Below are 26,114 nucleotides of genomic sequence, written 5' to 3' on the forward strand. Positions count from 1 at the left end.
TGCTTAACAGCAATGTCAGCACCATTTCCCCCCTAATGAGCTAAAATTATATTCACACATTTATTTACAACATGTCTTATCCAAGTTATGTTAAAAATATTAAATGGATGGAAATTCCAGGGAAATGGAATTTCTAAAAGTTCTAAGATAGAAAGAACTTATTTCGCTATCCTCACTCCTCCCCTACAGGAGTGATCCATCTGATGGGTGAACCCACAGGAGGAGGGACTGATTTATTCAGATTCCACTTGTATTCTGATAAACACCAAAGCACACTTTTGCCAGCACTTTTACATTTTTAAAAAATTATCTCTTTTTATCTTTTTCATAAATTTGTAATGTTTTGGCTTGTTTTTTTTTTTTATAAATCCACTTCAGAATTATAATTTATCTTGGAAGGCTGGCAGGTTCCTAATAGCTTCTGCCTTCACCAGTAAATCTCTAAAATCTTTAAAAACTTTTGGGCTACAAACGACAGGAAACTAATAACAGATTTATGACAACGCAGAGATAAATATATTAACTTATCCCATTCAATTATTTCTTTCAAGAAAACTTAAATTTGAAACAATGGGAATATTTGAGGTAGATGAAATAATCTGTATTCCTTCTTTTGGGATAAAATGTGTCTCACTGCACACATTTTTGACTTTGTGGGTTGTTTTCTCCGTGGACTGATTGCTGGTTGCTCTTCTCCTTGCTCTTTTGCCAGGTAAGGAGTGTTTGTTTGAAGGGATCAGAACTCTGGCTTTGCTTTAACACAGGGGTAGTCAAACTGCGGCCCTCCAGATGTCCATGGACTACAATTCCCAAGAGCCCCCTGCCAGCATTTGCTGGCAGGGGGCTCATGGGAATCGTAGTCCATGGACATCTGGAGGGCCGCAGTTTGACTACCCCTGCTTTAACACAGTAAGAAAAGAGCAGCTCAGCAGATTCAACAAACAGATGGCTAATATTAACTAATAGAGTACTATCTCTGATAATTTCCAGTATATAAAAATAACAAGAAGATTATGGTCTTGCTTGCGATGATTGGAACCATAGAGAAATCAGTATATTGGAAACAAAAAATACAGCTGCTGGGCAAGCCCTTCCGTCCACATTTTTAATTTCTTGGCCTTCTTTGGTATAACAGACTAATAAAGACTTTTAAGAGCCAACAGATCAAAGCAATAGATATATATTTTTCTTTCCTTTTTTTCCTAAGTTTTTCTTATTCTTCCTTTTAAAATTTAATTTTCAATAATACTTAATCCAAAATCCTTTTTTTCCCCTGTTTTTGTTTTCTCTTTCACCTCCCTTCCCATTCTCTAATTCCAAGACAATGTGGTTTTAATAGTTTTAGATCCACAAAAATTTTACAGTATGTAAAGAAACATACTGAAAAATTTGGATCCCTTTCAGGACATAAAATTAACAGGAAGAAGACAAAAATGATAATGAAATTATTAACACAAAAAAGAAGCTATTATAAAGCATTCAGAATATACAGTAGCCACCAATCCTATTAAATATCTGGGAATAAACATGACTGGAAAAAACTGTAATACTTTAACAATAATTATCAGAAAGTACAGAAACTCATCACAAGCGGACTTATCTACCAGGAAAAAATTAAAAATCTCAAAATGAATGTACTGCCCAATTTTTTTTTATTCCAAATGCTACCTAAACATATAGAAGAAAGAATATTGACAAAGTGGTAAAGACAGATGAATAAATTTATTTGGAATGGTAAAAAAAAACAGAATAGGTTTTAAAATAGTTCAAGATGAGGAAAAGAGATGAGGGTTAGCAGTTCCAAATTAAAACTATATTATCAAGCGACAGGTTTGGTCTGGATTGCAGACAGGATTAAAAATCCAAGACAAAAAAATAGTAAAATGTATTATAATGCAGAAATAGAACGAGAACTCCTTATCCAGGAGTTAATTAGAAAGAAAATACATAGGAGAGCCTCTAACAACGCTGCTACTGCTCCGTTGCCATCTTGGTTACATGAAATATCCTTAGCCATTGTTCCCCTTAATATTTGTGAAACAACCCTGGGAGTGGAGAGTGTTCCGGCAGTCCGAGTTGGAATAGGGCAAATCAGGGTGCAGACAGCAAAGCTGACCGCATCCTGATTGGCCCTGCACCTACAGTTCCCATCCTCCCTCCCTGGACATTAGCCACTTTGTTCTCAGATGCTGCAGGAGCCAGAGAGAGAGACACACACAGAGAGTCCTGCCAAACCACAAACCAGCACTGATTACCTGCTATGGAGAGAGAGAGACAGAGAGAGAGAGAGACCTGCGCCTGATGGTGTCTCCTGGGTCCTAGCACCTATTGCATTCTTGGTTGCAATGGGCTTTCTTGCTAGTAAAGTTATAAGGAAGTGGATTTTGAACAAAAATATCTTTTATTTTTCATTATGAGGTATATAACACACTTTGCTTTAATCCTGGGTATATTAAAAGCTATAGCTATGCAGAAATGATGAAATATGTAACAGAGAATGATTAAATTAATATAGCTGTAAAAATATTTTTATTTATTTATTATTTTATTTCTTATATTTATATATTGCCCTCCCCTTGCAGCTCAGTTTACAAAGGACATGAACAGCTACAATATAAATTCAAAAATAACCAGTAGAAGTGGTGATAGGAGCAGTAACAGTCATAAAAATAACAAACATTAGTAACAATAAGAGCAGTAATAATAGAAACATGGAAGCAGAGGATGCCAGCAGCTCAGTCACTATGGCAAATATGCTGGTCCTGGTGGTTGCTGGTAACCATGCTGGGCTTAGCAGCAGAAGTGGAGGATAGTTGCAGTCATACCAGGTCCCTGAGCTCATCAGTAGCTGTACAATGCTTCCCATCCACCCCCACCCATGTGTCTCCTGCCTCCAGTAATCTGTGTGGAGAATCAGCAGTGATGTGGGTACGGACCCCTGGTAAGTATTGTGGGTCAACACTTGTGTATAATCTACACAGCTTCCAGGTTCATCCCAGTCTCCAACCAAGAACTCAAGGATGAATATATAGCTCTTCCCACCATGTCATAACACTCCTGGACTGATAAAGAAAGTTGGATCCAAGGAAGCCCCCTGAATTCAGTGACCAAACAGATATTTTAACCAAAGTCTCCCAAACTCTTACACCAGCATTAACCATTACAATCACAATGACAGGTAATCTAGATTATGCGTACACACACACAAGCTATTTACTCCATTCAGAAAAAAACAGATGCATGGTTCAAACACCTATAATTCCCTCTCCTTCAAATATGAAAGCAAGCATGCCCTAAGTTTCCAAGTTACTCCCCTAAACAAATCAGCAATTCTCTCCCATCCCAAATACAACTGCAGTTAGTTATACAGACAAAAAGAAAGCAGGTGCTTATGGGGGAAGTAGGAAAAATGAGCTTTGAGATCAAGAAGAAGAATGTACCTGTTGCTTGTTAGTATATTTAGCCTCAGTTACTACAACAACAAGCCTTTAATAGCATATAAAAGTACAATATAAGGAGGGAAAGTGCAAAAGGATCCACTGCTATACAGAGAAAACAAAGGCAAAGATCATGCTTTAGAGTAAGACATAATACATTCATGATTTCTCATGGCAAGATATAAAAACTTTGCAACTGGTTCAATTCTATCAGGGTTCTGGGATGTCAAAAGAATCTTACATTCATCTGAATGCAGTTCTCTTTTACACAGCAGTGAGTTAAGAAATTTAGCTCGGATCGAGGAATAAAATGGACAATGGAAGAAAACGTGTGTAATTGATTCTATACAGCAGTGGTCCCCAACCTGCGGGCCGTGGCCCGCTGCCGGGCCGCGAAGGCCATGGTGCCGGGCCGCGGCTCCCTCTCCCCGCCCCCCCCCGCAGTAAAAAACTTCCCAGGCCGCAAACACTGGCAGGGGCTCATGGGAATTGTAGTCCATGGACATCTGGAGGGCCGCAGTTTGACTACCCCTGCTCTAAGCAGGGATCCCCAACCTTGTTGAGCCTCCTGGCACAGAATACTGAGAATGGCGAGTGGGCACTATCTAAAATGGCAGCTGTAATGGTAGGGCCAATCACAAAATAGGCATCAAGGGGCCGGGACAATCAGAAAATGTTGGAAGAAGCTAAGATAGAAAGACCTCTTGGACTCATCTGAAGCATTTACTACACTGAAATGGTGAAGAAAAAGTGCTATGCCAGCAGCCACACCAGGCCCAGCCACAGAGGACAACAGCAGCTGTACTGGGCTTGGACACCAGGACACAAGTTTCAGTTACCAAAGAAAAAGAAGGGTTTACTCTCTGCACACCACAGCCCAGAGACATAAGGAAGTGAGTCAGCTGGTAGGAGCTACCAAAAAAACTTCCTGGGTTCTTTTGTTTTGGGTTTTTTTACCATTCAAAGTCCCTAAAGCAAATAGGCACCAAGACATACACTGTTGGGCATGAGAATATAAGTACAGCCCAGTGGTCCCATCAGTCGAGCAGCCTGTTTCACACAGCAGGCAACCAGTGGCCATGGAGGGGCAGCAAAAACAGCACAAAGGCCAAGGTCTCCTCTGGATACTGCCTCCCAACACTGGTATTCAGACATTTGCTGCCTCTTTCTATGGAGGTTCTCACTACTCACCATAGCTATAGCCCACAGATGGATATATCCACCATGGATCTAATTCCTTCCTCAAGCCATCTATGTTTGTAACCTCACTGGATCCTCCAGCAGTGAATTCGACAATGTAATTATTTAATTATTAAGCCATGGCAGGCAAAAAACATTGCAGAACCCGTTATGGCTATCTCATTTTCCTAGTGGAACCGAAAGCAACCCCAAGGTGTTTATTTTCCACCACACGGGTGGCCTGGTGGGGAAAGAGATAACACATTCATCCCTTCCCAGCATGGCAACTCCCCCCTCCCTCCAGAATCCTCCTCCCACCCCATCCTGCAGTTGCTTTTTAATGGCAGAATTACACAAGGGCTGCTCAAATCAGGGAATCACATGTAACTTCGCTTTGAGGAACGAAACTATTAACATTCCTCTTATACGTCCACTGGAGAACAGCACACTCACTCAAAACATGTCAGAGTCTGTTTACTTACACCAAATGTGTTTTGTATCCACTTTAAAAATGTTTCATCACACTGGTTTAATTTTGAAGGACGTTTTTGGATGCCTGTTGTCAAACTGGTTAGTCCCCCTCCCCTTCCAAAAAAAACTATAGATACACCAAAAATGGTGGTGAAATGTTGTATCCATCCCCTTTCCGGTCTTCCCCCCCCCCTCAAAAAAATTGGGTAAAGGTTAAACCAATTGACCACCGACCTAGCTTACCAAGCGTCTGCTGGTTACGGACCCCACCAATCACCACGCAGATCTCAGCTGGAACTTCTCCGGCCTCATCTTTCAGGTTCTTCTTGGAATCTTTGGCTTCATCCTGCCAGACCACTTCCTGGACATATTCATCTGGTACCTCCGTCTTCACTTTCACCTCTGTCATCGTTGCAGTCTCCTCACTTGGCAAAGAATGGGATGTTGCAGAATCCGAGCCTTCCGCCTTCATGCTTTTCTGGCTCCTTTTTAGGCGTTCCCTGGGAGGAGAGGTTGCCAACGGAGAACACAAGAGTTATCAGATCAATGCGTACTGACCAGTACCAAATTCATTCATCTTTAACGCATCCAATACAATTTTAACAAGAGACAACCATTGCAATCAATTTGATCCTTGACAAGTCTGAATCAGGAAATCTTCCAGATCTTCTTCTTAAGCTCAGAAACTGAAAATTTCTTATTTCTTCCAACCCCCCCCCCCCCCCCCATTTCTATCTGGACTGCTATCAAAGTAGAAAAGATGCATCCGTAGTCTGATCCAGTATAGGGCTGCTTCATATGACCTGCCATTTTGTTTTATTGCTGTTGAATATGCTGGCAGAATTCTTTAACAGGATACTTTGATTTGTTTCTCAGCCATCTGGAAATCTTGGGTGAGGCAGAATAAAAACTATCTCAGCTAAATAAACGTTTGAGTTAATTATTTCGTACAACCTCCACACTTCCCCTCTGAAGTTTCTATCATTATTGCAATAAGGCTAATACAGTTAATACACTTCTGCATCTCCTATGTGTGAAGTTGGCAAGTGGATGAACCCAACCATTCTACGACATTTTCAATGTCTTTCACAATGAGGCTTACAGAAAAAAACCCACACTTTTCTCAAGAGAGAAAAGGCCTGCCATTCTAGGGCCAGATTAACTACACAGGCCTTGAACAGCACCAGTCATATCACAAGCCCCACGCCTCAATCTGTAAACTGAATTCAATTTGCCAGTATGGTTTATTCTGTTCTCTGCTTGTTCTTGTTCTTGTTTGATAAAAGTGTTAATTTCCCCCCACAATAGAGCGTTATAGCAGATACTGTGAACTTTAAATTAATATTCTGAGTCGATGTGTGGGTTGAGAGCTCAAAAGGCCAGATATAAATATTTAATTAATGAAAAACATTTAAGGAACAGTAGCTTGTTTTCATTCACAAACTAGCATTTCCCCACTTTCACTTTCTTAATGTAGCCTATTGAGCCTGCTCCTGAAATTTGGGTCCAGGAGCTGGTCAGCAGATCCTCAGTAACAGCACAGGAGGTAAATAATTAAACAAATAAAGGAGAGGGCTGCAGTGGAGCAATTGGCAACATTGCTCCCATCCCCTTCCAAAAATGATGGCACCCTTCTATCATCAGGAATGGTTTCTCAGGACCAATAAAAGTAAGGTGTAAAGGAATCAACCTCCTATGAATTAGTTCTTTTTAAAGAATGAGTAAAATGCTTCTTAAGGCAAGACTTTTCCCACTCAGAAGGTATCCCATGCAAGAGTCTGAGAACTTTTTCCAGTCTTCCCAATTGAAAAGTTGGGAAATGTGAGGGGTCAATTTTTTAAAAACCCACTATATATTGAAAACACACACATACTCACACTGTACACATAAACAACACTTAAACAGAAAAAAATCCTGAAAATGTTAATGATTTTGGCAGTAATTAATATGCTATGTGTTTAATGATTATACTTTATTAGAGTTCAGTGTTTTCAATGTTTTAAAGTTCAGCTTAAATCTCCAAACAAGCTGACAGTCCTATCTCTTGTGACTTTACAAGAAATTTTCCATAGCTGGATGGCTCGAGCAGAGTCGCCTGAAACTCAACCCCTCCGAGACAGAAGTCTTATGGCTGGAAAGGAAGGAGGCAGGACAGGATATGCGTTTACCCATTCTGGCCAGGACAACTGAACACCACAGCCCTGGCCAGAAACTCAGGGGTGACTCTGGATGTCTCGCTATCTATGGAGGTACAGGTCACAAAGGGAGCCCGCCAAGCATTTTACCATCTACGTCAGGCGAGGCTACTAGCCTCCTACCTGTCTTCAGTGCACCTAGCCATGGTGATCCATGCAACAATCACCTGCAGAATTGACTTCTGTAAGTTGCTCTACGTGGGCCTTCCCTTGCCTCTAACCCTGAAATGCAGCTGGTGCAAAATGCAGCTGCTAGAGTCTTCACAGGAACACCCATATCTAGCCAGTGCTGAGGCAGCTGCATTGGTTACCAGTTGTGGCTCGCATCAGGTTAAAGGTTTTGGTTTTGACCTTTAAGGTCCTTTGCGGTCTGGGACCCATAGCTGAGTGACCACCTGTTGACCTATGCCCCCGGCAGAGCTTTACACTCTGCATGTACTAACTTATTGGTGGTCCCTGACCACTGGGAAGTTCGCCTGGCCTCGACCAGGCTTTTTCGGTCCTGGCCCCTACCTGGTAGAATAAGCTCCCGGAAGACCAGAGGGCCCTGTGGGACTTTTTGGCATTCTGCAGGGCTTGCAAGATAGAGCTCTTCTGCCAGAAAAAGATCAGATGGGCCCCCAGAAGAAACTGCCACTGGGCCAGACTATCGCTGGTGGACTGCCAGCATCTGTAGTACCCTATGGCACACTGAGAGCCAGCCTGTAGTGGCTGTGGGGGTGGGAGGGAAGTAGATTTTTGCCACCGGGATATATAATTTTAATGGGGATATATAGTTGTTTTATGTGGGACCTTTACTGCTTAACCTGCCACAAGATGGCTTGCTTTGAGCGGCGGGAAATAAATCCAGTAGTAGTAGTAGTAGTAGTAGTAGTAGTAGTAGTAGTAGTAAGCACCTTTGGAATTCTGACACCGGACAATGGGCAAAATCAGGAGGTGGAGCCAATCATAAAATGGTTGCTGCAGGTTATGGCTGTCAAGGAATGTGGCTGTATATAACTCTAATTCTTCAGCATTTCACACTGAAGTTCTGTTTAACAGAATACCTTTTAACCTGCACAGCCAATCAACTCTCCAGTGGCCTGTCAGAAGCTGCATTGGGCAAAGCCTTACCTGCTCTCATCTACTTTACGAAAACATTTGGTGATTGCCAGGATAGGTGTTGGTGGGCACTTCCATGTTGGGGACCCCTGTACTAAGGTGACATAGGTTGCAGCAGTTTGCAACTCTTTCTCAGGTACTGAGTATGCCTGCAATTTTGCTTAGAGTAGTGGTTCTCAACCTGGGGGTTGGGACCCCTTTGGGGGTTGAATTACCCTTTCACAGGGGTTGCAGCAGGGCAAGCAGCTTGGCCGGCTGGGCACCATCCACACAACAGCCTTGTGGGGTAGATTGAGATACAGCATTCATCTGTCTGGAGCACCAGAAAAGATCGGCATGGTGGGACAAAACTGAACTGAGAAACCCTGGAAAGAAACCCAATTTATATATAATCATGAACAAAGGATCTTCACTCCATTGGTCAGTTCTGGTTTAATTTCTGTGAAAGAACCCTTGCATAATTTTATGGCTGGGGGTCACAACATCATGAGGAACTGTATTAAAGGGTTGCGGCATTAGGAAGGTTGAGAACCACTGGCTTAGAGAAAATGAAGGTATATATTTCAAATTCCATAAATATGTCAAATAGTACAATTCTATATGCTGAGTTATCAATCATTCATTTTATGTTGTTAAATCTGTAAAAGTAGTTTAGGTTGGATGGGAAAGTAAGTATTGCATATATTTCAGTGCCCCCCCCCCCATTTCTATTTTTTTCTCACTCCCGTGTGGTTTTGAAATTTCCAGAAATTTTACAATAGGGAGAAATATCAATGCGGTAAGCACATCAGGAAACTGTAACAGAAACAGAGCCAGTTTGGTGTAATGGTTAGGAGTGCAGACTTCTAATCTGGCATGCCGGGTTCGATTCTGCACTCCCCCACATGCAACCAGCTGGGTGACCTTGGGCTTGCCAAGGCACTGATAAAACTGTTCTGATATCAGGGCTCTCTCAGCCTCACCTACCCCATAGGGTGTCTGTTGTGGGGAGAGGAATGGGAAGGCGACTGTAAGCCGCTTTGAGCCTCCTTCGGGTAGGGAAAAGCGGCATATAAGAACCAACTCTTCCTCTTCTTCTTCTGAGAGCTATTGGGAATATTTCCTGCATAATTGCTAATGTATCAACAACATGAATGAGATCCTATGCATCACTCTGTATAAAACCCCATTGGTAGCTTTTATGCCCCTGCTAACACCTGCACAACACCAAGCATTGGGCAGCTTCAGAACCGAAAAACACCTTAGCACACAGTTCCCAACTGATCAGAAAAAACACACATACAGTTTGATAGATTACCAGAACAGCAAAAGACAAAGCAGTGTTCCAACCCACCCATTCTAGTTCTTTTGTTTTACTAAGTTGCCCATCATAAAAAGCTGGATGCTATCCCTGGGCACCAGCACCAAACCCACCAGAAACCATGTGAGTCCCTGGCACAGCTGCACCGTGATTCCTGCTTTGGATTCTACTCTATGAACCACCTAAGCCCAGTTTGCAACCGTACTTAGAAGTCAACCTGAGTTGCTGTGTCTATTAAGCAAACAATTGTGTCATAACCATACTCAGAGAATGCAGGGGAAGAAACTTCCATTCATAGGGTCATGTCCATTATAAAAGTTTATCTTTTTTGTCCCCAATAGAAACCCCAAGCAGCTTACATGGCTCTCTTTTCCTCACAAAAACCCAGTGAGGTATCGTTTGGTTGTGTGTGTCGTATCTTTCCTTTTTAACAAAATGGTGGGAATTTTCAACCCTTATTAGAAATCAGGCTTAAATACCTATTATCAAAGACGGGGAGCGTTTATTTAGCAGAGCATATTGAAGTACTGGGAGTGCACATGCACAAACACTCACACATTCCCCACCCCAAGATTGCAGGATCATTATTATGTTAAATAATTATGCAGTCATTTATTTATTTAAAACATTTGTGCAAAACTCAAGGCAGCTTACAATATAAACTAAGCTACATAGGTTTGAATAAGTGCTTAAAAATTCCAGCAGGTAAAAGTTGCTGAACCATGAAGCACAGCAATCTGAAAATCCCCAATATTTGTGATTCACCTGACTTAAAATATCTGCATGGCTGCACTAACAGCTCTATTGCATATTCCCAGATTCCATAGGAGTTAGAACTTTCCAGGCTGGATTTTATTACACTGAGAGTGTACTGAAGACAAAGGGCTTTGCTACCATGTCTGTTTCCAAATCTATAGGTTGTCCAGGTAGAAGGCATGCAGGCAGCACTATGTGAAGCTAAGATCTTCTTTTCCTCTGCATCGTGTTGTTTCTGGATGCTAGTAATAATGCCATATAAAAAGCAGAAGAGTCTTTTTTTAAACATTGCTCTAGGTGGCTCTCAAATTCAATCTACAAGTGCTGGAAACTTTGATATAGTTTTTGACATCTGTTGTAACAGAGGTATTTTAGAGCGCATGGGAAATTATTTCTTGTTCTTCCTGACTATGAGGAACGGAAATCAAACCGGAGACTTACGGTGTTTCGGTAATATCCGCTGTATTTTCAGAGATATCAGTTGACCAGGTGGGAAGGGAGCAGGCAGTGCTTTGTGGCACTAATGCCTCCTTTTCATCTCCGTTGTTTTGTTTCTGAATACTATTAATGCCATATAAGAAGCAGAAGAAAAGGTTTAAAATTTGTTTACAATAAGCGTCTCATTCATTGTACAGATGCAGGAAATTTAGGTCTGATTCTTAGTACCAGTTTTAAGAGACATTTTTACATGTTCACTGGAACTTATGCTGAGTTCTTCCAAACTATAAGGAATGCAAACTGAGCTGAAGACTTGAGGTGTTTCGTTAACAACACTTCCACATATACAGGCTGAACAGGTGGGAAAGTATGCAGATAGGACTCAGATTTCCTTTTCACAACCTTTACTTACTTTCTCAATGCTATGAAAGCCATATAAGGCTTTTAAAAATTGATCTATGTGGCTGTTTGATTCAGTCTACAAATGTGGAAAATTCAGATCCAGTTCTTGGCATCAGCATTATGAGACACATATCAATGTACACCAGAAATTATCCTGCTTTCCTCCCACCAGTGAGGAATGGAAATCAATTCTGACATTTCAAAAACTTGCATCAGGTTTTGGGAGACATTTTTATCCTGCCTCAGAAGAGGGCTTCCAGAATGATCAACAACAAAACAGCATCTTCAGTTTTAAAAAACTCAAACGATAAATACAGCAGCAATCCAGTCAGAGAAAAACAGCAGAAGCAGCTGGCAAAAGAAGCAGCTGGCAAGGGAGGAAAAGGGGGGAAAATCTTCCATATTTTCATTTTCAGTCTCCAGAAGTACACACACACACACACACACAAAAAGCAGTCAAGCATTTTAAAAATGCCAAAAAAGAGAGCTAAAAGTTAGCTCAAAGGAGCACCACTAAATCCTCACAAATTCAGAGCGGCACCCAGAGCAGATTTCACTAATTGTGGTTTGGCTGGTAGTTCCAGTTGATAACATCATACCACAGCCACTTCTGGCTTGCCTGTGTGAACATCCAGGAGAGTTGGTTTCTGTGCCCCATAAGACTCTTGCATATTTATATTAAAGCAAACTAAAGCTGTACTGCATTGGCACTTCAGCGCCTCTGGAGCAGAGTCTGAACACCCTTCCAGTTCCGTGCTCTGGGCAGCTGCTCCATTCTCCAAAAGATGCGGGGTGCTGCCAAGCCTGGTCCTTAGAAGAATACAGGAAAAATTGTGAACCTTCCACAACCAAAGCGCTAACTTCTCTCTTTATCAGGGTTTCCTAAATAGTCCACTGGAGAACCCAGGGCTCCTTGAGAACTTATCAGGCAGCCTTTAATGAGAAGTAAATCAGTAATACATAATAATGTTTCACAAATGTGGAACCTGGGGCACCAATGGTATTTGCCACTTACATTAGTGGCCACCATTGACTTGGATGTCTAGCAAGCATTTCCCCTTCTTCTCCCACTGAGTGAAAGGGGACTTTGACAGTTTTGAGACCCCCAATCCTACTTTATTCCAAGTCTGGGAAATGTAGTAGATGAACAGCAGAAAGCAGAAGGACAAAAGCACATGCTGATTTTCTCTGAACTCCCTGAAAAACTGCTGTATCCCGCCCCACACAAGTTTTCTGAGCACATCAAAGGAGTTGTGGAAGGAGAGGAGGCAGTGGCAGTCAGAAATAATAGCTTATTTGCTAAATCAAGGCAATATGTGTGGGCTCCCATAGGATTTTCTTCCTAAAGAACAACAGACAGCTGCTAGGACGGATGTTGGGATACTCATTGAGGCTCAGCCTCTTTGTGACTGAGTGTGCATCCTGGAACATTCCTCACAATCATCTGCAAGGCAGAGGAGGGTCCACAACAAGCGTTATTATGACAGTTCCTCAGTAGATGTGACAATGGGAAGGGTTCCTTGAAGCATAAGAGTTTGAAAGGCATTGTTTTGAGCGAAAAGGGAAACGAACGGATGCGTCCAACAACAAAAAGGTTAGCCAAGGGGACAGGGAAGGAGCAGATTATGCCATTTTGCCTGTCATGCATTGATCATGTTTGCAACAGCACCGAAGCGACAAAGCAACTCTCCTGTCTGTAACTTGGGGTATAATATCCTAGTATTTTCTCCCACGAACGTGATGCGAGGTTCTGGAATAGGGCATAAAAACTGATGTCTAATTCAGGTTTGCCACTATTCATCACCATCACCCTGCATAGAAGTTATGAAGCCTACCTGTGACTGGAACAAAGGCTTAAATTGGTGTCACTTCTGAATGCTATTAATGCCATATAAAAAGCAGAAGAGCTTAAAAAAAAATTATTGCTCTGTGTGTGGCTCTCCCATTCAAACTACAGATGAAGGAAACTCTGATCTGTTTCTTGCATCAACATTATGAGATGTATTTCAGCCTTGATGAAAAATTATTCCTGGTTCCTCCTGACTATGAGGAATGGAAATCGAACAGGAGACTTACAGTGTTTCGGTAATATCCGTTGTTTTTCCAGATATATCAGCTGAGCAGGTAGGAAGCGAGCAGGTAGTGCTACGTGGCACTAAGATCTCCTTTTCATCTCCGTTGCTTTGTTTCTGATTGCTATTAATGCCATGTAAGAAGCAGAAGAGAGGTTTTAATATTTATTTGTGGCTGTCATTCAATCTACAGATGTGGGAAAATAAAAGTCTGGTTCTTAGCACCTACTTTAAGAGAAATACTTTAATTTTCACCGGAAGTTATTCCGGATTCCTCCCAGCAAATGGAACTGCAGACTTACGGTATTTTGGTAACATCTGATGCATTTTCACGTGTACTGGTTGAGTCGGTTGGAAGCATGCAGGCAGCATGAAGTGATGCTAAGGTCTCCTTTTCGTCTCCATTGCTTTGTTTCTCAGTGCTATTAAAGCCATATAAGAAGCAGAAGAGAGGCTTTTAAAACCTGACATATGTGGCTGTTTTATTTAATCTACAGATGCGAGAAATTCAGATCCGGTTCTTGGCATCAGCGTTAAGAGATGTGTTTCAATGCTAACCAGAAATTATTTTGTGTTCCTCCCACCAAGGAATGGAAATCAACTGTAACAATGAACAAACAGAACTGCATGTTGCAGTTGGAAACAAATGCTGCATATGGAGACAGCATTTTCAAATGTAGACCAGCATCGCATGAATAATAAAGCCAGGACTAAAATCTGTTTAAAATCCCATACTGTTCCCTTATGAAAAAGTGGAGGCTGGGAGGGGAACAGAGTTCTAAAGGGACATTTCTTCCAGGTAAGAATAAGTTGTCATACAATTCTGGGAAGACAGCAACAAATATATATACACACTTCCATTTTCCTCCTTGACAGATCTAAGATTTCATAGATGCTCAAATGGAAGGTTGGAGAGGAAATCTTTTTCAGTTCCTAGGTACTGGCAAACGTTTTTTATTTGAGGCATTTTTGGTCTGCCTCTAGTGAGGACTTCCAGAATTATCAACAACAGAACTGAATCATTCTAAGAGTAACCTTAAAAAAATCCCAAATGCTAAAAATGAGAGCAACCTAGTCAGAGAAAATAGCACAAACAACTGGCAAAAGACAGGAAAAGGAAAAAATGGGGAGGGGAGAATCTTCCATGTTTCCATTTTCAGCTTCCAATTGTCCACACACACACACACACACAAACACACCCACTCAAAGTAGGCCTGCATTTTAAAAATGCAAAAAGAGAGAAAGAGTTAAAAGTTAACTCAGCAGTAGCACACCTAATTCTTTCACACTTAGAGCAGCATCCAGTATAGGTTTCACAAATTGCAGCTTGGTAGTCAAGATGTTCCAATTGTTAATAATCATCCCACAGTCACTTCTAGCATGTCTTTGTGTACATCCAGGTGATCTGGTTTCTACGCCCCATAAGGCTCATGCATGTTTTTTTTAATTTTGATTTTTGATATATATTAAGCGTTTACAAAAAAGTTGAAAAAAAGAAATGAAAAACCAGCTAGCAAAGCAAATATTGTTACATAAGAGAAAAATAATGTAGTACTGTCTTAACAGTAGGGTCAATACCCATCACATTGTCAATTATACTTAGTCCTAACCTAAAAATTAATACTAGCTATCTTTCTTAAGAAAGTCCAAGTAATAACACCATTGTTCGTCGTACTCTTCAAGTAGTTTCTTATTAACCATGTTAGTAAGTCTTACCATTTTTGCTAGGTCTGCTAATTTGTCTCATGCATGTTTACATGAAAGCAAATCAACTGGAACTCTGGCCCCTCTACAGCTCAGCATGGTCTCCATAACATTCCGTGCCTATGGCAATGCTCCATTCATCCAATCCTCATTTACACCAAAGATGCAGGGAACTGCCAAGTCTAGCCCAACAGACTGGCCTTAGGAGTATACAGGAAAAGTTGCAATCCTTCCACAACTAAAGTACTAACCTCTCTATAGATCATGACTTTTCAAAGACTCTGTTAGGGAAGCCAGGGAACCTTATCAGGGGATCCTCAATTAGAGATACCTTGCCCATGGAGATTTACTCCTCACAGTTCTCCCCCACTCCTTTCCTCCATGCTGCTAAGGTACCTGCCATGCCAAATAGGCGGAGAAAGAAATGATGGCAGAAATATGGGGGAAGGGGGAATAGATAGATAGCTAATTAGTTATATTAGTTGCTAGCTAGAGAGTTGATTATTTTAGTGTTTTGAATGTCAGATTTGTTTATTTTTCAATTTCTAGGCCACCGCTCCCGGACCTGCCAGCTGGCAGTGGTTTACAACAGTAGATTAAAACACAATAAAAATACAGTAAGAGCCTAAAAAAAAAACCCCAACCCCTCCCCACAACCCCCAACAGTCCTCACCAGCCAATCCCATACATCAGACCTTACTCCCCAAGCTGGCATATCTCTAGGGATGTTGTTCCTGTTGGATGCTCAGAGGAGGGGCAAGATTTTTCATTCTATCTGGTCTCAACCGAATGCCTAGCAGAAGAGCTCCATCTTACAGGCCCTGTGAAACTTTGACAGCTCCACCAGGGCCCTCAGCTCTACCAGGAACTCATTCCACCAGGAAGGTGGAACTCCATTCCAGAGCCAAAAAGACCCTGGCCCTGGTCAAGGCCAGGCAAACATCCCACAGACAGGAACCTCCAACCTATTGGCTGTCACAGAGCACAGAGCACTGCATGGGGCATAGGGAGTTATACATTACTATATAATAATAATAATAAATCAGTGCGAGCTTAACTGGACTCCGGGGAATGGTAGAGGACAGGAAGGCCTGGAGGATGGGGTCGCGATGGGTCGGACATGACTTTGCAATTAACAACATTGTAGTTACATATTGTTAATATGCTATGAGCCACCTTGAGCCCCATGGGAGAGAGGTGGTCTAGAGAGGTGGCTCTGAGCCTTCGGGGAGGGCGGTATAAAAATATGAATAAATAAATAAATAAATAAATAAATAAATAAATAAATAAATAAATAAATAAATAAATAAATAATCTGGCTCCTGGTGCCAGTGGTAACTGCTACTTTCCCACCAGCAACCACCCTTGCCTAGCATTTCCTTCCCCACAATCCCTACAAATTACACTGAGTGAAAGGGAAATATCTCTGGTGCCAGTTTGGAGACTTCCAGTCCTGCCCTGTTCCATGTTTTGGGACAGTTCAGAAAGCAAAAGCAAATAGACTCACTCTCTTCTCACTGATCTCTTTGAGAAAATCCATAATTCCTTCCCTGGTCCTCTGTTTTGAAGTGAATGCCAACCGTAAATAATGCCTAGTTACTGAATCAGTCCAACTAAGTCAACCCAACACTTGTAGACTCTAAGGTTTTTCATCTCCTGAGGTGAATGTCAGGGGTACTCACTGAGTCTCAATAGGCCTGGCCAGAACTCTTTGTAACTGAGTACACATCTTTGAATGTTCTGTACAACTTGCTACAATGCACAGGAGGCACACAGGATTTCCTTCCTCACTTTGAAAACTGTGCTGGTGGGACACAAATATTGGAAATTTCAGCTCAGTTTGTTGAAGTGATTTGTGTGAACGTTACCTACCGCAGACAGCTACTCACCTTCCTGTGGATGCTCTTGTCCCCACACTGCTGCCTCCTTCAGTCTGAAGGGAGAGAAAGGTACAAAGATTAGAATTCTTGAGAGCTGCTATCATCATCTATATAAAGCGTACAAATGTGCAAGCATCAAAAGCTTCCTTCTCTTAAAACCTTTTTATAATAAAAAAATAAAGGTTCAGAAATATTACTGAGAACACAAACATTTGTTTAAATGCACAGACGTCATTAAGCCAGGATATGACTCAACAGTAGCTATTTTGTAAGGAAAAGAATATAATCTGGGATACTTTTAGCCAGCATAGAATTCCCTCATCTTCAGCTTTTGACTTTTATTTTGAATTAGAATGTGTGCAGTTTTCTAGCCCTTCTGGTTGGCAAGAAACTTACATTTCTTGTAGGTTTAAACCAAACCTTAAAACACTCTGGGTAGGTTAAAATATGTTTGGAAAATGCAGCTGGCTTTTAAAATTCAATAATGCCTGATTTCCTACTTTATAACAGCCTTACTCTTGCATGGTTTTTGTATACACCAGTCACGTGGTCTCCAGCATCACCTTTTTTGGGGGTCAAAGGGAATCCCACCTTTCTTTTTTACCAGTAGAAAAGGTAGTTGGATTCAACCCAGTGTCTCCAATTAATAAATCATCCTTTAAAAAAAGTTAATAGATACTGTAGATGAGAAAGGTCATCTTGGAAGTGCATTTCTTCCTACATGTGAGAACAGGGAACACCTCTTCTAAGGTGTTACACCCCCTGTGACAAGGGTATACATCATCTACATGTAAAGTATGCTTTTTCTTCAGAACCAATTTCTCAGAAGGAAAATTATGCAGATTTAACTGATCAACAAACTACTGTAACCATGCCAAAGCCTTATGAAAAATATGTCGCTAGCTCCCAGTGAAAGAAGAGACAGTGATGTAGAGTGAACAAAATATATATGGAAGAGGGCATTTCAACTTTCTTCATCATCTCCACAGCTTTCCATTATTTGCAACTTTTCTCCCCAGAGTCTTCCACAGAACTGTTAAAAATATTACTTAATATAAATTAATTTATCTACTAATTATGATGCTAACTCTCCATCTGCCCACCTTGTGCTATGTTGAGAACATTAAAGAAAAATGGCCAAAAAGGAGAAGACAGGGGAGACAGAAGTTATGAAAAAAGGGTAACAATGATGATTTTTCATTGTTCTTTATGAATACATACAGTGCATAAATATGTAAACTACACAATATTAATCAAGTCATTATCATGGTTTTATCCCTTTGCTTGAAAGAGCTAAGAACAGCATATAAGGTTCTTCCCTTCTGCTCCCCATATTTTATCTGCCTTACGCTACTCTTGAGGTAAGTTAGTCTGACATAAACTGACTGTACCAAGATCACCCAGTGAATTTACCAGCTATGTAAGAACACTAATTCAGGGCACTATATTCCAGTTCTAGACATTCTAAACACTATACCCAGGGTGGCCAAACTGTGGGTCTCCAGATGTCCATGGACTACAATTCCCATGAGCCCCTGAGGCTCCTGGGAATTGTAGTCCACGGTCATCTGAAGACCCACAATTTGGCAACCTCTGCACTATACCATACAGACATCATCAGGCACAAGATAACAAAATCCATAAACCCTGAAATGCAATGACCTGTTGGTATAGACCAGTAGTCTACCATTCTGTTTTTCACTGTGATACGCCAGATAATCATGAAGCACTACAAATAGGTCACAATGACCAAGGTTTCGCAGTGCTGTTGACCCTAACAATTAGCATTCAGAGCTGTATCTCAGAACATGGAGCTTCCATTTAACAATCATGACTAGCAGCTACTCACAGATTTCCAAGAAACCGTCTGGTTCCCTTTTAAGATATCCGAAGCTAGGAGTCATTGTTGCATTTATTTTTATTTTATTATTTGATTTCTATACCACCCTATTCCCATAAGGGCTTGAGACACCGAATTACACGTGTATGCACTGAGTTATTTAGTGCTTTTTCCCTGCATCCAGTCAATGTGTCTCATCAATTTCTTTGGACGTCCATGAATTCTTCTATTTTGAGAGGAAGACAAATCTACATAATTAATAAAAAGTAGACCCTAGCTTGAAGGCCCACAAGATTCCTATCTCAAATCTCAAAGTCCTAGTGGGAAAGCAGCTGAACCTAGGTTCACACTGCCCGCCTCTATATCCTGTTGCCCTAATTTGGCAGTTCGTCCTGTTGTCAGTTTGCTGGCCCAGCCCAGACTAGGAGTTTGAATACTATGATACAAAACATTTGAGGCAGATTTTCTTTCAGACTTGACTTGCTATTTAGGTCAAAGTGAGAACCAAAGGCAATGATAGGCTGAATATTTCTGCTAGCAGCAGTTTGGCAACAGCCTTGCAATGCTGATATTTGTTTCTCACAGCAGTCAGAGCCCTGTCCTCTTTAGTAGGCCAAACAGATGCCAGATAGAGGTGTACTGTTGATAAGGGTACTGCTGACTCTTCTCCTGTGTCTCAAACCCCCTTTGTCCCCAAGTTCATAGGCTAACCTATCAAAAGATTCTGTATAAGGCCCACATAGGTTCACCAATTCTTGCTGCTCTCCTTTGCTGCCTTTCACTCACCAGGCCACCACTCTTACCCTGAAGTTCTCCCTAACATTCCACCAAAACTACCACTGCAACTTCAAATAATCTAGGACTGAGTCTTGCCCCTTCCCAATATAATGTTCAAGAACATTCTGCAATATCAGAGCAGCCAAGGCATATGTGCTAGGGCAGGGGGCAATGGCTCAACACTAGAGCACCTGCTTTGCGTTCAGACGGCCCCAAGTTCAATCTTTGGCATCTCCAGTTAAGTTTTAATGATTAAAGGATCTCAACATTACAGGTGTTGGGAAAGAACTTCTCCTGCCTGAAATCCTGGAGAAGCAAAAGAAAAAGAAATTCTTGCGGCTGATTAATGAATATGTTTTCACAATCCAATAAACTGTTCCATTGTGTTATTTACTGAAACCAACATAAAGGCTGAAGAATCATGCAGTAATCAGAAGTAATCGAAACGGGGTCCAAGGTAAGTGACCGTTTTCGACAGGAATGCTTCCTCAGTGATTACTTCCTTGATAAGGTGATGGCTTTTACAACTAACTATATGTCTATCTAAAAGTATCACTTTGGCTCACAGTTCATATCATTCTAGGGTATACACTGAATGTACCCCAGAATGATATGAGCTGTGAGCCAAAGTGATACTCTTAGACAGACATTTATTTAGCTGTAAAAGCCATCACCTTATCAAGGAAGTAATCACTGAGGAAGCATTCCTGTCGAAAACGGGCACTTACCTTGGACCCCTTTTTGATTACTTCTGATTACTGCATGATTCTTCAGCCTTTATATTGGTTTCAATAAATAACACAATGGAACAATTTATTGGATTGTGAAAACATATTCATTAATCAACCGCAAGATTCCTTTTTTCTTTTGCTTAAAATCCCAGAGAGTCAATCAGAGGAGACAACACTAAACTAGAAGAGGCAATGATCTGACTATGCCAGGTAGAGATGGGTAGGGGTGATATCTCCATGGTAGACCACCTGCTTTGCATGCAGAAGATTCAGCCCCCAGGACAGAGCTCTTGCCAATCAGAGTAGAGAATACAGATGGTCTGGCTTCCATAAGGCAGATTCAAACATTTATGAGCTGCATTTTGTCTATGTGAAGCACTTCCCTTTTGCCAGTTTCTTAGCTAGTATTCTGTCCAGTATTACACACACCAAGTTTTATTTTACAGGTATCTAAGATTGCATAGATTGTCCAGAAGATATGGTCAATCAACCAGTTTCCCAAGCCCACCAAAGCCCCTTCTCTGCCTTATACTTATTGTGTAAGCATGACATATCATTATTTTTTGACTGATGGCTTTGTATTATGGGCATCCTGACAGCCTTTCTTCAGCCTAACAGCTGTATAAAGAATGAACATATTAGCTCTTGTAAAATGACTGGAGAAACGAAAGAAGCAATTACTCTCTGCTCTTCCTTTTTGAGCGGTGAACAAGAGGGAACTCTTACACAAAACCTTGAAGTTACAAAAGTACCCCCCCCCTTTTGTTTTAATGCAATTGTGGAACATTTTAAAAAGGTATAATTAAACATATTTCTCTGAAATGTTCCAGCCTCTGATGTTTGCAGGCAAAACATCTCTCTCACAAACTTTCAGGCGATGAATGAAAATAATAAATAAAGTAGCAATTTCTCACCGCCACTCTTGGGGGGCTGGGTTGCTATTTCTTTAAGATTGCAGAATTGCTCCAATGCACTAAATGTGACCTCCATAACTTTTTAAATTAAGAATTTATGCCAGCTTGAAATTTATGAAATATTTCAGCATGAAAGAGAGCTTTTTTCCCTCAGGAAAATTGAACAATAAATCACCCAGCTTTCGATTTACTGCCCTAAGGCTGGCCAGAGATAGGATTTTTCCCCCTTCATTCTGAAAAAAAAATGTAATCGTATAAGACAGCTTAGCTCCTATCCTCCCACTCTCTAGAATTTTTAATTTTAGCTGTTTCTGCTTGGATTTATTTCCAATATTCCTGCTTGGCTTTTCAATTTCCTCAGTTATTAAATTTTAATTCAGTGCATTAGCATTTAAATTAAAAAAGGGGGTTATTTTATCGAAGCCGCTGTCCCCGCAGCACATGAATTGTCTGGTTTCTGCCATTCACGCCAAAAATGTGAAATGCAGCTGATGTCCCCTGAAGTACATTTATACAAATTCTGAAATAAAAAAAATTCAGGGTTCAAAATAATACGGTTTTTCAAGGAAACTCATTCAGAACATACTTTTTAATCATTGAGGGTGGGGAGAAAGGTCTATGTAGTAACTTTTTTTAAAAGGAGGTAAAGGAATAAAAATTGTTTCAAGTGCTAAACAAAACAAAAAGAAACTCAAGCTTTTAGCTGTACTGTTTTTTTTAGCTAGGAATTTTGGGGAGGGTAGTGAATGTGGCTTTTAAAATTCCAGACAGAATTCTGATTAAGGAAGGGAAGTTTGCAATAGAAAGTCGGACTGGACTGAACTGGAACAGTTCATGGTGCTGTTGATACAGGCCCTAGGCTCAGGGGTAGTCAAACTGCGGCCCTCCAGATGCTGCCAGGGGCTCATGGGAATTGTAGTACATGGACATCTGGAGGGCCGCAGTTTGACTACCCCTGCCCTAGCTTATTGCTGGAGATACCTGTTAGCAGGCCCGTATGCATTCAGAAGTTCTAGCACACAAGCATTGATTCATTACAGGGCACTTGGATTCTACATGCAGAGATTCCTAGCTCTCGTCTGAGCAACATTCATGTTTCTAGTCCACGAGGCTGTAAAATGGCCTTGGAAATGTGTGGCTAATGCTCTGTGTGAAGCGTGAGAAGACATTTCCAGTGCCATAGATCCAGTCAACGAGGGTGAACACCCCTCCCCTGAGTACACAACACAAAATCCTTTTCCTTCCATAATGTCCAGACAGCAGGGAGAGATTTGTTTTGCTGTGGGGGACTATTTGCACCAGGCACTGGGTAGGACACAGAAAAGGACCTGCACGCCTGCTACCTTCCTCTGAAGTCCAGCACGAACACAAAGACGGGCTCTAGCCATCTCCTGAAGACGGCTGCTAAACCAAGCCATAACATGTAGGCTGCTGGGTCAGAAGAAAGGGTACAGTCACTGCTATCCCTATTCCACCACCATCGTCACTAGGACCGCTTATGCACTGGAGATTTCATGCCAGGCTGTAGGCTGGAGTTTTAGTCGTGGCAAGTTGCCCCACCTCTTCCTGCGCCTCATCCGCCCCCGATCTGTGCTCCTGCACGGGAGCTAGGGCAGTGAAGTTCCCAGTGTGTAAACCAGGGGTAGTCAAACTGCAGCCCTCCAGATGTCCATGGACTACAATTCCAAGGAGCCCCTGCCATCAAACGCTGGCAGGGGCTCCTGGGAGTTGTAGTCCATGGACATCTGGAGGGCTGTAGTTTGACTACTACTGGTGTAAACGGTCTAGGTGGAACACCTAAAAAAGGAAGCCAATTCTCAGTTTTCATCCCCCACTTCTTCCTAGTTAACGAGGCCCACAGTGGGTTCCTTTCACTTACTCCTGGAGTAGTTAGGTTTCAAGCTTCATTGCTCCTTGCAACCAGTCAAAGCAATATTAAATCATCATACAAAATATACTTGCTTGTTTTCACAGAATCTGTTGCAGGATTTGGGGTACTTTGGTACAACATTTTACTATTTGGGGGCAAATGCTGGCAACTTTTGCCCTGAACATTTCTAATCATACTTTTTTTTTTAGCGTTGTGCAAAGGATTCCGGGGATCCTTCCTTTGCAGGCACTGAGCAACTCTAAACTTCTTTGCCTTCAGCAAGGTTACAATTTCCATTCCCCTTTATCCACACTTGGGCTTGAGGGCTGAAGTGAGCTGAAATTGATTGTTTTTACTATAGGGAAAAAATTGGGGGGAGAGGAGACTGTGGAGGTGGAATACAGACTTCTGACACAAAATTTAATTTTGCATCATTGCCTAAAATTCTAAGCCATCTTCAAGAAACTCGGGTCACAGACTTAAGCGGTCCCAGAACATGGATACAGCCTGCATCTGAACTCCCACTGTGGCAGGGACAGCCCCTTTGCCCAGTCTGTTCAACAACTTCATATTCAATGGGTTGCAGCTTTCTTAGGGTAGAAAATTCATAACACAGCAACAGTAAATCACTCTAGAGGAGCAGCTTCAGGGCACAAAAGGCATACATGTCAAGAAGTCCAAAATCTTGAATGCAGATTTGTTAACTAACTAATGAACAGTGGCTGGTTTTCAAAAGAGCTGAAAAATCGACTCTCTTCTTCTTTGGGCATACCCCATCATACAGTTCATATGAACCCTCACTGCAGATGGCAAATGCATCAAGTGGTCTTCTCTTGAGTCAGATCACAGGTCCATCTAGCCCAGTACTGTCTACTCCGACTGACACTGAAAGTCACAGCAAGGGATCTTTCTCCAGGATTAAACCCAAGGTCTTCTGCTTGCAAAGCACGCACTCTGCCACAGCAATCTGACAGCCACAGCTAAAACCAATTCATTCAATTAGAATAATATCAATAACAGCTCAGGCACTAAAATCAGACTGGCAATCTAGTATAGAGCACAACCTCAAGCAGCTGCAGAAACTAACAATGCGGGGTGGGGGGGAGGTTTTAACTGTCCTCTGGAAGAAGAGGGCAAAGCCAGGCAAGGTGGAGAAGGAGTTTCAAAAGGAGAGCACTTCATCTGAAGAACCCCGGCTGCTTGGCCATGCCAGTCTGCCCTTACAAAGGAAGGTTTGAGGACAAAGTCTAGGTGCCTGCCCCCAATCTTTTTAAGCCTGCGGGCATTTGGGGAATTGTGATACAGGGTGGTGGGTGCAACCACAGAATGCCTGCTTTAGGAAACAGATCCAACCACAAAATGGCTGCCACAGGAGGTAGCTACAAATACAGGGGAAGGCCAAGTCCAGGTGAGAAGAGGGGACACGTTAAAACACACACTGGAAACAGGAGTGAGAGAGAGAAGTGTGGTGGCAGCTGCTGCTTAAACACCATTATTATTTACAATATTGCAATACTGCAATAAAGATCCCTAGTCCAGGGAATAATTATTCACAGTGATGGCCTAAGGCAGTGATTCTCAACCACCACCGCCCCGTGACCCCTACAGCAGGGGCGAGGTGGCGGCATGCGCAGACGCGGCAGTGTGCATGTGCACACATGGCAACGCAGGTGGCACAGGAGCCGCCATTACTCTCGCTGAAGGGGGCATGGAGCTGAGGTGACCAGAGGAGCAGCAGCTTGGCGCTGGCCTTCTCTGCGCCGCCTCGGTGAGCTCCGAGGCAGCACGGAGGAAGCCAGTGCCATGCCACCACTGCGATCCCCCAGGAAAGGCCAAATGACCCCTCAGGGGGGTTGCGACCCCTGGGTTGAGAACCGCTGGCCTAAGACATCCCCCCAGTCCAGCTGTAAGTATCTCCTCCACCCCATGATTGGATGCTTCCCCCCCTCTTCATTCTCCCAAGCCTTTAAAACCATTACAGCAAAAGTTAAGAATCCTGCAAGAGTTCAGCCAATACTCTTGACTACCCCGCAGCTGGACAGGGGTGAAGAGGCATTAGATCCTCTAGTTTCTGACCAGGGGCAGAGGTGAAGGCAAATGTAGTGTAGGAGAAGGCTGTTACCATTCCCACAATCATCTGCTGTTTGGGTGCATCTCACCTTGCCTCACAGATGAGGCAGCCCTATTCTACCTGTTGTTGTTGTTATGTGCGAAGTCGTGTCCGACCCATCGCGACCCCATGGACAATGATCCTCCAGGCCTTCCTGTCCTCTACCATTCCCCGGAGTCCATTTAAGTTTGCACCTACTGCTTCAGTGACTCCATCCATCCACCTCATTCTCTGTCGTCCCCTTCTTCTTTTGCCCTCGATCTCTCCCAGCATTAGGCTCTTCTCCAGGGAGTCCTTCCTTCTCATGAGGTGGCCAAAATATTTGAGTTTCATCTTCAGGATCTGGCCTTCTAAAGAGCAGTCAGGGCTGATCTCCTCTAGGACTGACTGGTTTGTTCGCCTTGCAGTCCAAGGGACTCGCAAGAGTCTTCTCCAGCACCAGAGTTCAAAAGCCTCAATTCTTTGACGCTCGGCCTTCCTTATGGTCCAACTTTCGCAGCCATACATTGCAACTGGGAAGACCATAGCCTTGACTAAACGCACTTTTGTTGGCAGGGTAATGTCTCTGCTTTTTAGGATGCTGTCTAGATTTGCCATAGCTTTCCTCCCCAGGAGCAAGCGTCTTTTAATTTCTTTGCTGCAGTCCCCATCTGCAGTGATCTTGGAGCCCAGGAAAATAAAATCTGTCACTATCTCCATTTCTTCCCCTTCTATTTGCCAGGAATTGAGAGGGCCGGATGCCATGATCTTTGTTTTCTTGATGTTGAGTTTCAAGCCAACTTTGGCACTCTCCTCCTTCACCCGCATCAACAGGCTCTTTAGTTCCTCTTCACTTTCTGCCATTAGAGTGGTATCATCTGCATATCTGAGGTTGTTATTTCTCCCTGCAATCTTGATCCCAATTTGTGACTCCTCTAATCCCGCATTTCTCATGATG

The 26,114-nt window shown here is 42.3% G+C and overlaps 1 protein-coding gene across 16 annotated transcripts in view; it reads right to left on the reverse strand.

Annotated features, from left to right (window-relative positions):
* Positions 1–26,114, reverse strand: part of ZNF618 (zinc finger protein 618) — a 191,090-nt gene that overhangs the window by 51,233 nt on the left and 113,743 nt on the right. For 11 of the 16 annotated variants that reach the window (XM_077305168.1, XM_077305167.1, XM_077305166.1 and 8 more), the window contains 5 exons: positions 16,945–16,988; positions 13,654–13,773; positions 13,356–13,475; positions 10,881–11,000; positions 5,322–5,587 (listed from right to left, as the gene is read on the reverse strand). In XM_077305168.1, coding sequence (XP_077161283.1) covers positions 5,322–5,587; positions 10,881–11,000; positions 13,356–13,475; positions 13,654–13,773; positions 16,945–16,988 — 670 coding nt within the window. Of the gene's footprint in view, positions 1–5,321; positions 5,588–10,880; positions 11,001–13,355; positions 13,476–13,653; positions 13,774–16,927; positions 16,989–26,114 lie in introns of those variants that run through there. The other 5 variants (XM_077305172.1, XM_077305163.1, XM_077305157.1 and 2 more) reach the window with 3 other exon arrangements.

The sequence above is a fragment of the Paroedura picta genome, chromosome 12, assembly GCF_049243985.1.
Source record: "Paroedura picta isolate Pp20150507F chromosome 12, Ppicta_v3.0, whole genome shotgun sequence".
Classification (NCBI taxonomy): Eukaryota; Metazoa; Chordata; class Lepidosauria; order Squamata; family Gekkonidae; genus Paroedura; species Paroedura picta.